Source organism: Pyxicephalus adspersus, chromosome 5 (assembly GCF_032062135.1).
Source record: "Pyxicephalus adspersus chromosome 5, UCB_Pads_2.0, whole genome shotgun sequence".
Classification (NCBI taxonomy): Eukaryota; Metazoa; Chordata; class Amphibia; order Anura; family Pyxicephalidae; genus Pyxicephalus; species Pyxicephalus adspersus.
This window is the reverse complement of record NC_092862.1, coordinates 40,963,684-40,979,133: the sequence shown is the minus strand read 5'-3', so window position 1 is coordinate 40,979,133 and position 15,450 is coordinate 40,963,684. Positions and strand designations below refer to the sequence as shown.

General features: G+C 35.9%; 1 protein-coding gene across 2 annotated transcripts in view; it reads right to left on the bottom strand.

The window, feature by feature from the left end:
- The window catches only part of NOL4 (nucleolar protein 4), a 152,883-nt gene that overhangs the window by 29,642 nt on the left and 107,791 nt on the right, over positions 1–15,450 (bottom strand). For both annotated transcript variants that reach the window (XM_072411266.1, XM_072411265.1), the window contains exons 6-7: positions 4,302–4,582; positions 1,055–1,234 (exon numbers count right to left, since the gene is read on the bottom strand). In XM_072411266.1, the coding sequence (XP_072267367.1) occupies positions 1,055–1,234; positions 4,302–4,582 (461 nt within the window). The remainder of the gene's footprint in view (positions 1–1,054; positions 1,235–4,301; positions 4,583–15,450) is intronic.

Here is a 15,450-nt window from a genome sequence, read left to right as displayed (position 1 = left end):
CTAATATTAAATAAAAGCTTTTAAAAGGCACAACCATAGGTCATTTATATTATTTATGATTATTTGAATGAAGGGCTTAAGGTGCCACTAATTTTGTACCATATATATTCCCATTGGTTGTTATTATGACTACATGCCATTTTCAACACTATTATCATACCCTGCAAAAATACTACTACATGTATATTTATATGGAGTACAAATTATCTGCAGAGCAAATACCATATGTAATAAGTCAGAAGCTTTTAAGGACAAAGCCCCTACTCCTAAGGTCTTATTTCCTAATTTCAGGTACAAAACATTTGCTGTGTAGTAAGATTCCATGCATACTGTTATTTCCTCCTGGAGATAATTTAAACTTTGTGTGAAGATATGGATACCTTTAGTACCTGACTGTGAAGAAAAAAAACCCAGCTCACATGCAGCAGAGGATATAATATAATCTTCTGCTATTGATTAGCTGTCTGTATCCTTAGTCTTTTCTGTTCACCTGGGTGCATCTAATCGTGTTACCAAACCTCAGGATATACTTGTAGTCAAAATTTGAAGGGTGTTTATGCTGGCACCCATGAATGTCATACACCAAAGTGGCTGTAAAACAGGGAACTGCAGTGATATTTACTAGTTTGGAAAATGTAGGGCTGTTGAAAATACTTTATATTAATTTTTGTATTTTTCCAGTTTATTTTTTATACACATTTTTGGAACTACTTGCTTTTCTCTACCTGACCTTAATATAGATATATCTTTTACACGCAAACAAGAAGCATAACTAAATAAAAAAGAAATAAAAAACAAACAGAGACACAAAATGTGGAATAATGCCATTGGCAGTATTCTACATCATAATGCCTGGCTTGTTTGATAACAAAGCAAAGCAAGACAATCACTGTACTAAAATGAAAAACAGCATTACAAAAACAATGGGGCCAAAGTCTGTAACTACCATATTTCTGTGTTGTATAACATTTATTTAAAAATCTACCCTTTGACTTGGTACAATAAAAAATGTATACTTCAGCTTGCTGAGATGAATATCATTATGAATGCTTACATTAAATGCTTTCAAGCGTTCAGCTTCTACTCCATCTGCTTCAGTTGCCTTCTCTACATCCTCATGGTCATCATGGTCATCTTCATCATCATCCCCCCGATTCAAAGATAGATCTTCACCACAACCACCTACACTTTCATTTTTACCAGAGTCATAACTGGAGTAGCTATGTGCTGGAGACTGAGAAAAAAAGAAGATGGATTAGTTTTTCATTCTTACCAATCCAATGATGATAGTTCCTCACAGGGAGAATAAAATAGTTATTAGAGGAAGAGCCCAGCCAATGCTTAGTTGTTAGAATATTTAAATAAACAACTTGTTTAGCAGCTATGCTGTGTGTATTGATCTGTGAGTTTTACCCTAACTACATATTTTTCAATTTCAAACAGGTCTGGGTAGAGGTTTTAGCAGGTACCCAACAAACTTAAAATCTGTGCCCTTTCCGGCTAGATTGAAAGGCTGTAACATACCATTTATGAACATCTTTATAAGTAGAAGGAATTAGTGGCCAAAATCTTTCCATCTAGAAGTGTTATATAAGTCCAGTTGGTGGACATAGACAGCACCTAGTTTCTAGCATATCACAGATACTCCAACAGAAAGCCGAAAGCCCTCGTTGCCATACTCCCATATTCCTTCATTTCTTCCTAATTTATCATTTCTTTTTTTTGAGGTTTTTAGGCTTTTGATGTTTGCTTTATTGATTTTTGCTTTCCCGTGTGTGTCTTAATGACACCCTGTTTATCAGTGTTTGGCAGGGTGTTAACAAAAGAAGAGGTGAATAGTAATCTCCTGATTAAATCCTTGCAGGTCAATATTTTATTCTTCAAATTAACTGGAGGCTGTAATAGGACATCATTTTGTTATCCCTGTCTGTATAAAGATTTGCTCCCTTATTGTTTGTAGGATACCATCTTTTTATAGGTCTAAAACTGGACACCTGCAAGAGACATCTCAAGGTACAGGAAAGTGTCCAAGATGGAGGTTCAGGTTTTGGTAATGAACAAAACTACTAATAAAACATATGCATCCCACTATCCGTCGCCTTGAAAACCTTCATAAAATTTCCAACCACTCTTAACACTTTCTAACACATTTTCTCCTTCTAGTTATTTCTCTTGTTTTAATGTTCAAAAGAAAATTCTAAATTAGTTAACTTTTCAACCTAGATTGTTATTGGCTACTAGTGCAGACAAATCAGAAGCTTCACTGGAGGAAAACCACATGTGTCTTTAAATCCTTTTTTAGGGACTGTGTGAGTTTTAGATAATTATGGTAGTGGATGGGATGAGGTCAGAAGTTGGGTAGTATACTAAGCACATTCATGTAAAGACGTAGGTACCATCAAATACCCATTAGAGGAAAGCTGGTCCTGAACACTGTTATCACTCGTATCTGTCTTCATGCCTAAGTAAACTGTAGAGATGAAATGAGCTGCTCTTAGCCTTTGCAAAGAGGCCACAGCTAGAAAATATTCAGCAAATTCCCACATATTATACTGCATCATTGCTAATTCTTTGCAGAGATCTCTCTCTTATAATCATCTCACGGTATAATTTACTTTTTGATAATAACTGTAAAACCATTGTATTGAAAAGAATAGCAATAAAATTAGAGCTAATAACATTCTGCTAGTAGAATCTGCACTATCCATAAAATTAAAACTGATCATCTTTTTTTTGTGTGTGTGTGTGCAAACTATTCCCATTAAAAAAATACATAGACTACATTCTGGTAAAGCACCTTTTAATACAATTAGCCAGGTAAGTGGAATTTTATAATTTTATACAGCCAGAGGAGGCAGGCTCAAGCTGAGGGGTTTATAATGATATTTGTGCAATCTTAGCTCTGTGAATGGGTACTTGAATTTATGGTCATTTTAAATGAGCTAATGAGATATATTTATATGAGCTGTCTGAGGAGACGTATTAGCATGCTGTGAAATTTTATTGAAAAGATAGAAGTATGCATGGTGCTCACTCCCTATTCAGCAGGTCATTTTATCCTTACCTTTTCATTACAATCATAGCTTTCTTTATTGTTCTAAACTAATTTCAGATTCCTGTTCAGATTTATGGCATGTGAAGAAACACATTTTTTTAATCTCAACGTGATTGATGGTATTTTTGTATTGACTGTTACCCCAGCATTAAAATGCAGAACTTGAATGCCCATGTTTGAATTTCTATTCATTTTAATATGTCAGTACACAACAGTGTTTTTGGGTGTCGTGTTTTTCAGCTGTAAAGAAAATAAACTTTGCAGCATTTCAAAATGTTTAAAGACTGATAAACGCTTCCAACGAAACTAATGTGAGTACAAGCGTTTATAAACGATTCAAAGGGGAGAAACCAATAGAAACATTTTATAATAAGTAAGCACTTAAGTACGCGATCATTGCAAACCAAAATTTTTATAACAAACACATTCAAATGTTTGCTTCGAAATGCCTAACAATTCGTACAAACAGCGATTTGCATTTATGAGCATTTTTAGGTATTTAAATGTCTGCTTTACCACATTTAAAGGAGCTATGGGTGTTTATAGGTGTTCAAATTGTTAGTGAAGACTAAGCACAAAATATGCTAAATCAAATGGTGATGTGAACAGACAGTAGCCTAAGGTTTTCTGTTAAACAAGAAGGGAAAGTACAAGTAAATTCTAACCCACAATAGTGGGTAGCAATGGATAGCAGGAAGCATTACTATCTGTATAGGGGAAGATATGACAGCCTCCATGTACATGTACAGATAATATTTTTACATAAAAAACCTTTCAATCCACAGATTAGTATGATCAGTTACCTCCATCTGATATCTCTTTACATGTATATCTAATAGGCACAGTGAGAACTATTCCTATTCCTTTAAAAGCAAACTGCTTATAGTTGAAAAACAGCTACATGTAAAGGTTTAGAAACTTTTTAAGTGTTTGAAATTGGGAAGAAGAGAATAAACACATTATGCATAGGTTAATTATAAAATGGTTAATATTTGGAAATATTTTCTGTATACATTAAACAAGAAAAGTGTTGCTTTCAAAGGGCTTTTTTTTGGTGGTGCAATAGGTTAAAGTAACACTGCAGATTTAGTCACAACATGTAGTTATTGCATACGAGTAATCAGAACTACAGTAAATACTATTATTACATTAATATTACTTTTATTCTGTAACAAAAAACATTTGAAAAAGTAATATGATTGACTCAACTTCCCCTCCCTGAATTGTTTGATATATTATGACTTACCTTGCTTCCATTCTCTCTTGTTTCCCTCTCCATCTTGATGTCTGTCATTAGGAGGTTTTTGTACTTTGTTTTTTCATTAGTGTTATCTTCTATTTGGAATTCAGAATTTAATGGTGCTGATAGTGGACAGTCACTCAAATTCAAGGGCTGTTCATCTTGTTCAGAACTAGCTTTTCCATTGCTACTGGTTTCCGTCACCTCCCTGCTGAGTGTTCCTCCTGTTGGATTCGAGCTGTGTCCCAGGGTATCATTACCACTAAAACTCTCTGGAGCGGAATCATCTGCAAAACATATATTTTAAACAGCTGCTTAGTTTTCATACTGTCTGTAAAACCATAACATCACAAATTTACAAAAGATCTTATTTACCACAGCTAAAACCACAAAGTTACACAATCCTCATCCAAAATGTTTATAGTCTATATTCCAGATCTAACAAATTGCTCTCTACAAGTGCACAAGGATGTCTCTGTAATATGAACTTTTTTTCAGAACCAAACTACTAAGTAAATTATTATGTGATCTGATTTTAAGGGCAACAATCACACAAAATGATGTATTTCTTGTTTGATCCATACAACATACAATCTTACAATCCTTTGGAAAATTTTTCAAACCAAAATATCATTTCAACTATTTTATGTACTTGAAACACTTTACTGATTAACATAAAGTAAAACTAAATGTTTAAAATAATAAAATCTGGACCAGGCAGGTCTCCTATTGCAGAACGGACATCCTATGTCTCTTCTACAATAAAATAAACATCCCTGCCTGATCAAATTTTTTTTATTTTCACTCACCTGCGCCTACTCCAGAGCAGGAATTCACATATATTTTACATTGTCCTGATTATGTAGCAAGTAGTTAATAGTAACCAGAAAAATACAAGCAATTAAGCCTATTAGCTGGAAACCCAGACATTTTTCTAGATAGTAATCAGGTTATAACTGAAAACATATCACTGAAAAAGGAGGGAACTACTACTGACCATAATCACAGTTGTTTGGTCTGGGATGTTCTAATGAGAAGAATTAAAGCTGGTTTTATGCATACCAGAAGTAAGAACAAGTATTTGATGGGATATCTGAATATAATAATGCATTCAGCACACTCATTAGACTGTGTGGAAACATTTCTGCAATATCAAAATATTGCAACAGTTGTGTTTCTAAAGGCAGTTGATCTTGCTGGGAGACACAATAAATGTCTTTCATTAAATGTCTAAATTGGTCATCACATACTTCTTCCATGTTTCCCTGTGAGGTGGTGGTTCTTGTACGTTAAGCTTAAGATAATTTTAATGACAGATCTGTCAATGCCAGAACCGTGAACCCCAGAACAGCATTACATGAGTACAATGCATTGTCCAAGGAAACATGCAATATGAAAAATACGCTATCATTATTATCCTCCTTTTAATCATGCTAGCTCACTGGTTGTACACTAATGTTCTGGCTTTAATCCAAACTAAACTTTCAGTTTAAATCCTCTAAATACATTTCAGGTCCCTCAAAACAAAATACCTTCATGGTCATTTTCTTTCGAAAAGAGAGTATGCACGCCTGCCCACTGCCAGCATGCTGCAGAATGGGACCCTTGTTCCATGTTGGGAAGCAATGGCTATGTCTGCTTTAGAAAAAAAACAAACTGTGGGATCCTTCTGATTTTATGCATTTTTGAATGTGTTAGGCCTATTCAAACTGAAAGTTTAGTTGGGGTTTGGGTATTTTCTGTTTGACTGTATTGGTTGATTTTATATAAAAGGGTTTAGGTTGTTCACCTAACAGAGTAAACCTCTGCAATACACAGTTTACTAAAAAAATGAGGTGAGAATTCAGTCAATATTATTATTCCATGATCATGTAAAAGGAAATGTAAAAAAACTAAACAAAAAGCATGATTTTTCTTGCACAAGATTTGCAGAGTGAAATTTCCTTTTTGCAAGGGAATTTACACTTAGTGAAGGTGAAGCTGTACTGACTTCAACTATACATCAAGCCAAGTTTACTTTAAGTCATATAACAGCTGCTTTAACCTCCTGTGGCTGCACCCAAATTTCAAACTACACCACCCACCATAATCATTCTGAAAGTCTGTCTTTCACTGCTGGATCATGTTTTCTTTTACCATGACAGTGAATGCAGCAAGGGGAACTCATAAAACAGCAGGCAGCAAGTGATGATGCAGAACACTGCGGTGGAACAGTGAAGTTCAATGAACTGTGACGTGGATCAACTAAAAACAGAACAGATAGTTCTTAGACATGCGTTGGGGGGTACCTAGCCAGAAATTCTGGCAGTGTGAATTTCTGAATTATTCCCAGAAAAATATAGGATGATCTGGAATAGCCTTTCAAGTGAAATACTAATTTTGTTCAGGCAAATATATGTTCTCTGTTTCTAGTTGGTATAAACCTCACTGATGGTCACCTCTAGTTGTATTAATCACTTTGCTAACACTAGTTAGGTAGATCACTAGCTTCCAGTGCCAGAGGATCAGCATTTTCTGGCACTTTACCTACCGATGCTCTCTAGTTTTGCCACAGATAAGGTAAGCTTACTGAAATTAGTTTGGGTCATTGTTAGAAGATTTGGTTAATCTGAGTAAAAGACAAAGACAAACATTTTACATAAAGCAGATTACAACTCCATGCAAATACAACATGTGCAAATTGAAGCAGCGATGTATTCATTAATAAATCATAAAATATATGATTTAAAAATGTAAGCAGGGTAGGTACCAGAATTTGGCTTGCCACTTAGCAGTCACTTTTACAGTTGTGCTAATATGCTAACAGAAAGCATTGTGGTAGCAGAAAAAGAAGAGTAACAGATCGATGACCTCAATAGTTTGCCAGTTCATTTTTTACCGTCCATTAACAGCCTGGGATGGGACAAACCTTATTGCTACTGAACTGTAGAAAAGGAAATTCAGGTTCCCTCCTGACATAAAGGCCTTTGCTGTTGTATATCTCAAAAATGGATAGTCAGAAATAAAAAAAGAAAACCACTGGTAGTTTAAACAGCTCCCATCTATGCATATTTTCTGTGTGTTTAGATCTTTGCCTGGATTTCAGCTTTAGAGTACAAGAGGGCAGAGGTTTGTCTCTTTACATCTGTACCTTCTGATGCATAATAACTGTATCACCCACTAAGAATCAGTTTAACCAGGCAGAGCAAGGAGCATCCAAAGCCTTCCAAATTGATAACTATTTGTGGCGGTATTTTACCTTTGACTTCCAAAGATTAACCGTTATGCAGCTAGTATAGTGAATTACAGCTATAACATTGTTTTGACAAGATACATATTTAACATAATATTATTTGTATTAGAAGTAATGAATAAGAAATGTAATGTCTTTAGCATAACTAGTTCATTATTTAATTGATTCTTAGCTTGTTAGCAGTAAGCATTTTAAATATAAAATATTTAGTGCCAAAATCCCTCTAAGGATTTTCAGACAAAGACTATAACGTGTTAAAAACCTGTTATCTGTGGATGAATAGTTTTAGAAAGGGTAATTTCTGCAATTCTTATACTATGTATTTATGCTGGATAACTGAAAATCTAGCTTGTGTCCAGCGGTCTCTCAGCGTCTTTAGCTAATTGCGATGACTGAATGAGGGATGGCTGTCAATACCTATGGAGGAGAATGCAGTGGGGTGCTTCTTGGTTGTTCTCCTCCCTTCACTTTTCATTAAACTTAACAGCGCTGTATGTACTCCACTCATTTGTGTTCAACAACAGCAATTTTACATCTGTAAACATGTTTAGAGAATGTATTTTTGTCCAGAACAGCTAATGACAGGTGAGATGAGATGGAAGATTGAAAAACTAAGGAGGAGGATCCCTAAAATTAATGTCATACCCAAATGTCTTGGGGGAAAAATTCAACCTTTTAAGTTTACTCATGAAAATAGTATAGGAAGCAAAGTGATGTAAAAATTACATTACTCACAGCAACTAATCAGTATTGATATTGTACAAGTATGGCTTCAGTAAAGTGAATATTGGTTGTGTGCAAGGTTACTGCATCTTGAATTTAGCAATTTGTACCTTGCATTACTTTTTACATGACTATTCATATCAATCTTAGGCTGAATACACACGTTCAATATTTGTCTTTAAAAAGGATCCTTCAATCCTTTCAAAAAACAAAAGACTAAAGCTGCGTACACACTTCCAATTTTTGTCGTTGGAAAGGATCTTTCACGATCCTTTCCAACGACAAGGGAGTGCACGATGCATGAACGGTGCTGTACATACAGCACCGTTCATGCTCTATGGAGAGGGGAGGGGGAGAGCGATGGAGCGGCACCCTGCTGCGCGCTCTCCCCTTCCCTTTCATTAGGATCGGCTGTCGTCCATCGTCCGTGGATCCGGCAGGTCGGTCGTCCGGACGATGGACGTCACCGACTTTACACACGGCAGATTTTTGCCCGATAATTGGCCGATGCCGATTATCGGGCGATAAAAATCTGACGTGTGTACGTAGCTTAAGCAATGCATCCCCCCACTGTGCTTTCTCCCCTTCACTTCCATTATGATCATTTGTTGTTCGTGGATCCGCCAGGACAGATCCATGAACGACGAACGACAAGTGTATTACACAAGCCAGATTCTCGTCTGATATCAGCCCTAAGATTATTATCGGACGAGAATCATCTGTTGTGTATGTAGCCCAGCATAGTACAGTATAGTCATGCTTAAAGACATGGCAATACCAAGCCTGAAGAAGAGACCTGAACGGTTTTAAATGTTTGATTTTTATTAGTCAGGTAGACAAAAAAGGTATCATCTAACTCCACATGCTCTGTGTTGTATAAATAACTATCCCCATACTACAAGCAAATTGGTACAGTAAAATACTTTAGTTAATACCAGGTTAACAAAACAGTGAGGTTCAGCCCAAGGCTAAGATTTAATTGCAAAAAAGGTTCTCATCACTAAACAAGTGATTTTCCTGCACTGTGAACTAGCCGGAGGTTCTAACGCCTTCCAAACTTGCCTGGATCTATCCAAGAAGCATAGGTAGCTTTGTACTGATCAAGAGTGGAGTTTAAAAGAGACTTTTAGAATGACAAGATGGGGGAAGTGTAGACATTTGACTGAAAATCACAGCTTTTGTTGGAAAAAAATGTAAGTAACTTGAGTTCAGATCTGATAGCATTAGGGGATGAATGTTCTTCTTTCATGACCAGCAGGCAAGTACAAAGCCAAGGAGGTGTTATAAATAACATGATTTGTATGGTAAAACCAGTGACTGTTCACCAGTACCTTGTCATCTCTGAGCAAGTCCAAACAGGAGCCTAATCCAAACTGTTTTAAATTTTGGCATGACACTATAATAGCGTGGAGAGAAATTAACAAATTAGACTGACATCCTCCCCAGCATTCCCCCAGGGAGTTTTAGGTATCCGCCATTGGATAAATAAGGGGATACTGACTGAAATAGCTTTTGAACCCACAAGGTGGGTTATGACATTTACTGAACTTAGATATAAATTTGTCTTAATTGCTACTCATTTCATGCAAAATACACCCTCAAATTTTGATATATGTATCAAGGTGATATGCTCCTCGATGCACCATCTGAATGTAAATTCCTTTCTTGGCTGTACCTAAATGCAAGAGAAACCACTCGGACTAAACCCCCAGTCCCAAAAAATGGTAACCAAATGGACAAAATTTCTGGCCCTATCAACTGAAGACACGTAGCCACTCCTACAAGCTGGGTAGTAAACACCCCATTTCTTTAACAAATGGTCCTCATTTGTGGTTAAAGAACTGAACTCAGAATAATTGATAGACTTAATGAACATTTTCAGAGGTACCGATTGGTATGTGAAAGAAAAACTTGCAGGTACTCTGGGTGCATTGGACGTTTTATGACCTTCTTCATTGGGTCTAAATAAAGGATAGAATAACCCCACAAAGGTTGAGTTGTTCACAATGGATATTATCTTATTTGGCCTACGACTGGTTATCTGTGCACCAGCTGTAAAATTAAACGTGCTGAAATTCTTGGACACCATTGTTATATATGTTGCCATGGTCAAGAGATACTTATTTATTTAGTTTTTTTTCTTTAATATGTATAAAATGTATGCTCCATGTATTGTCAATTCATATTTACTTTTAAAAACACCAATAAAGATATGCAAAAATATATTTTAACTTTGGATTTTTCTGCTTCTACCTATGGCTAAAACATTATACCGTCCAGAATAAGGCAACAGTTTAGCAAATGGCTTATATCAGAATGTTTTATGAATTTCATTTAACTGATCAACAAGGAATTTCAAAGAAGCTTTTGACTTGGAACTGCTGTGTGCAAGAGTAATATTGCAAACAGCGCCGGTTTTATATAGAAGTGTATTTAGGTGATAGAAGCTAGCTGCCATATAGCACCTGTTTTCTACTTTAGCAGCTCCATTGCCTTATCCCCTGGTTCAGTATTTCACTTTAGGAGCACCCAGCAATTTAATGAATGAATCTGCCCCAGCCTGTCACCAGGCTCATGATTTACGCAAGAATACAGAATATATCAAGTTGAATGAAAAGGGAAAAAGCCCAATCTCACATGCGGATTAAACATGGTTTTCTGCTAAAAATAGCATATGAAGTACTCATCAGTTCTCATGTCTACTGTGCCTAAAGCACCACTGGGTGATTAAGTATTTTAGATCCTGCACAGGGTTTAGAAACATGGTATAAGGAGTCCATACTATGGCCCAGCCTAACCTAAAATGGAATATATTACAATCTTGCAATGCTGAAAACATTTTCTAGCACTACAGATAAAGCTAAAACAAGATAAAAAGCAAAGAAAAAGTTTATACCTCAGAGTCCATGAATCTGAGAAGAGAGGATGCTGTGATGAATAAAAGCGCTCTGCAATATACACTTTTATGTTCACTTTCAGCAAACTGAAGGCTGCAAATATGGTGCAGCTGCTGCTTATCTTAAAATGCACAGTAGGTGGCACTGCTGACTTCAAACATCAGTCCATCAGCTGAAAGCAGTGCAAGATTTGCAGGGTTACAGTATATCAAGTCATATTAATGTCTCTCAAGCTTTTTTGGTATAAAAAAATAAAATACCATGTGCATTTTTTTAGGAATAGGAAATTATTAAGAAGAACTACGTATAAGTTTTTATCAAACTGGAAATATAAAAACGTGTTCATGCTTGCTTACAAAAATCTATATCAGTATAGAACACATAAAGTTGGACAGTGACCTTTTATGCTTTTCATGTTTGGATAGGCTTGTTTTAGTTGCTGGTTGCTTTGTTTACAATATAAAGAGTCTGGGTGTGTTTTAAGAATAAAAAGAAGATATATAAATATAGAGAAGAAATTCAGTACTTGTAAAAACATAATTCTGTGGGTTCACTAATTTAGAAGTACTATTTGAAATGGAAGCTGGATTTTTGCAGCAGTCTATACATTAGAGAATTCTAGGCCAGTTGTTCCCACCCTTTTTTCCCCACTTTCTCCAAAGCCATGTACCCCTTTCTATTTGTACATTTGGGCACCATGAGAAGGAAAATAATGTGGTCCCATGACACGTGGAAGTGGCCTTAACAGGCATGGCACTCCTATACCTGGCTGCACTTCCTCTCCTATGCAGCAAACCTTCTCTAGGGCCTTGTGTTTCCTAGAATCCATGGCTGCAATTATCCCCTCTCAGCTTTAGGCTCATTCATCTATTTTCTTCTCAAAAGCAATCCGTCTGGCTCTGTGGGTTCATGGCTGCACTGTTCTGCCTCTTGGCTTTGTTCTCCCAGCAGGAGCATTGGGCAAGTCTAAATTCAGTGGCCACAAGTGCAGAAAGATCAGCATTTGGTCCCCAATGAAGCAAAAGACACATACAACAAAGCCTCTGCTCCTACGTGTTCCACTATTTGCCCGAAAAACACCATCTGCCATTTTCTCTGTGGCCCTGAAGTTCCCTCACACAGGTGCCATCTTCATCTTAATCCAAATTTGGTAAATATACTAAATATAGATGCATTTTGAATATTATCAATATTCTAATTTTGCCCCGCTTCTCCAAGTATAAGGCAGACCTTTATTGATTCTTTCCTAAAGAATTTTTGAGGGCCCATTCACATTTATGAATATCACTATGAATTTTAAATCAATTTTCCTCATGTACTTTTTTATGTATTTTATTGAGTAATAGTTTCACCTAACTCACTTGTATAACACAAGCAAACCATGCGTTGAGTTAACCAACTGATGGGCCTGAAACAACTAAGAGTCTGATACTCCTATTTATATCTAATTTTGGAATGAAAGCCAATAAGACAAGACAGCCAGTGATTCTGGAGAAAAAAACAAGTAAACACTGCATTCATATTATATGCAGCGCACCTTTCAGGGACACCTCCAGAATGTCTTTATAACTACTCATTTTATATATATATTGAAATATTATTATTTTTTATATATTACCGAAATTATATATTCCTTTTAGTTCTTTTTTAATCTGTTCTGATACTTTAGAATTCTTTACTACACCATGTGGTGTCATTACAATAACTTTTGCCACAAATGCACATAAATGAAAATACACAACTACAAAATATATGATGCATGTGCCTTGGCTATCTGTCAAATTATTTGTAAGTCAAAACACCCCCCTTGCTGATTGGACAATAAATAAATGGCAGCACAATGATTAGGACACCTCCCTGCTCTCTTTTCCTGTCTGCAAATTTTTTGCAGCACATAAGCATGTGGTAAAGATTGGCACAAAAACTGGCAATGAATTTTGATCATCCCTGATCATCATTGTGCATCCCTCTTCCATTCTGGGTGATCATGTGCAGGAGATAATCTCACACATTCAAGTATTTGCACTGGTTTCCTTTATTATTATTTATTGTTTTAATAAACACGTCTGACACTCTACTTTATGGTGTCCTAAGAGTGAAATCGTCACCCAATTAAACTGATTATGATCAGGTTGAGAAAAAAATCAGTAGCAACTGCAACCAATGTACCCTACTATGACTGTTCTTGGGGTAAAAAATGATTTTTAATATAGATTTTTCAGGCCAACTGCAATTGGTTCCCTGAGAATAGGGGAAAATAATAAAATATTTTATTGTTATTTATGACTGTTTTACCAAAATGGTAATGCAACGGATGAATCTTCTAACCCCTGAATAATGCCTGTCGAGGTATGGCTGATTATATGGCAACCCAAGAAGATCATAAGCAAACCAACCCCTGCAAAAATCATAAATTATTGTTCTGATTCTAATTATTTTATACTACTTATTTTAATACTACTCTTACTCTAATTAAGATGAAATGTTGCAAAACTGTATAAATATAAAATCATCTTGACTAGACTGTACACGTAGTTTAGTTTGGAATGAATGTTAAATTATTTGTTATTGAAGACCTTTCAAAATATACAAAGGTTGCTGCTGATTCATTCTTTCTAAAACTTGAATATTTGGAGTGTGAATCCTTTGATTAAAATGTTTCTAAATTACTGACTAAGAATATGTTTGCATATCAAATGTTCTGACATCAGCTTTTGTGTGAAACAGAGACAGCCGGGAAAACTGGCATTTTCATTAGGATGACAGCAATAACACCCCATGCTTTCTTTCTAAAGATCAAAAAGTCAGGCTTGTTGTCATCACAATCTACAAGAGAAAGGTCAGACAAGAGTTATTCACAACAGTTAAAAATAAGAAAGTTTGTAACTAAGCTGGCAATCACTGGATCACCTGTGTATGGCATTTGTGCCCTTCTCATGTCAAATGTTGTAATGTGGGAGACAATTCTCTCTTGTCTGAGAGGAGCTACGTGTGTGAAAAGTTGTTGTTTGGCCCTATCCTAGCAGCTACTTATTCCATTAGAAATATTTATGCCCACTGGAAATACTAAAGAACTGTAGCACTGAATTCAAATACTATTAACAAAAGCCATGCCAGGGAACATTAAGGCAACTAATCCTAAACAGCAGGCGGAATCTAGGTCAAAGGACTAGCAGGAGGTCAGGGCAGAAGGTAAGAATCAAGGTCTACACCCAAAGTATTATGTGGCCTACTATACCAAACAAACAGTGGTGGACAAAGGGAAAGTTAGATCAAAATACTAATATAATTTTTTTTTAAATTTGGTTATAAAAAAAATGTTTGTTGACTGTTCTTAAACAAATCCATAAGACAATGTACTTAAGGAGTATTTTCTTTCATGATTGCTATCATTTACCACGGGTAAATGAGGTGGGTGGGTGACTGGAAACATTTTATTGCACTGAATTGTTCATATTGGTTAATTTGCTATGTGAAGGTATTTTAGATTTTGTAATAATTTAATTTTGCGCTTGAAGAAGTGAATGTGGTGTGAAAGTTACAAATGCATAAAATTTTGTCAAGAGTGTAACCATATAGTTAACACATACAACAACAAATATAAAAAGGGAGAATGTCTTGCTGGTATGAGCCTACGCCAAACTGGTATGAAGAAACGAGCAAGCACGTTACAAACATCAGCAAAATTAACAAAAGTAAATATATGTAAAAATATGTAAGGGTGATACTAGGTAATATCATTTCCTTAGCAAAATATGACATATGAAGCAATGGACATTAGGCACACTACCCTACTCCCGAACCATTGACCTACAAGTGATATTACAGCACTAACAGCCATGATTACCACTAGTAACTGAAATTCTATTGGTTGGGTTTGTGCATTTTGCACCTAAGCAGAGCTCTTGGATGGCTTATTTATATACAACTGCTGTTTTTTTTTTTATTTTGGGCCAAGTTGTAAAAAAAACCAAATGATGAATACCTGAGTCTTGTGGGTCTTATCATGCTCTGAATATTCAATGATTCCCATATTGTGCTGTCCTATTGTGTATGACGTGACTTATTATAAACGAATCTACCCCACCATATATTAAGCAACTTGTGTACTGGTGAAATATTTGTCTTTCAATGGATATCTGGTCCAACTCTTGCTGCCATAGGAAAGCCTTCACCAGGTCATTTATCACTGATATTGAATAATCCACTTCTGCCTGTAGCTGACACAAGCTGAATCCTGCCCTTCAGTTTCAATACCAGTTTCTCTAGCTGGCCAGTTCTATCAATGCAGATGTGGCATCCC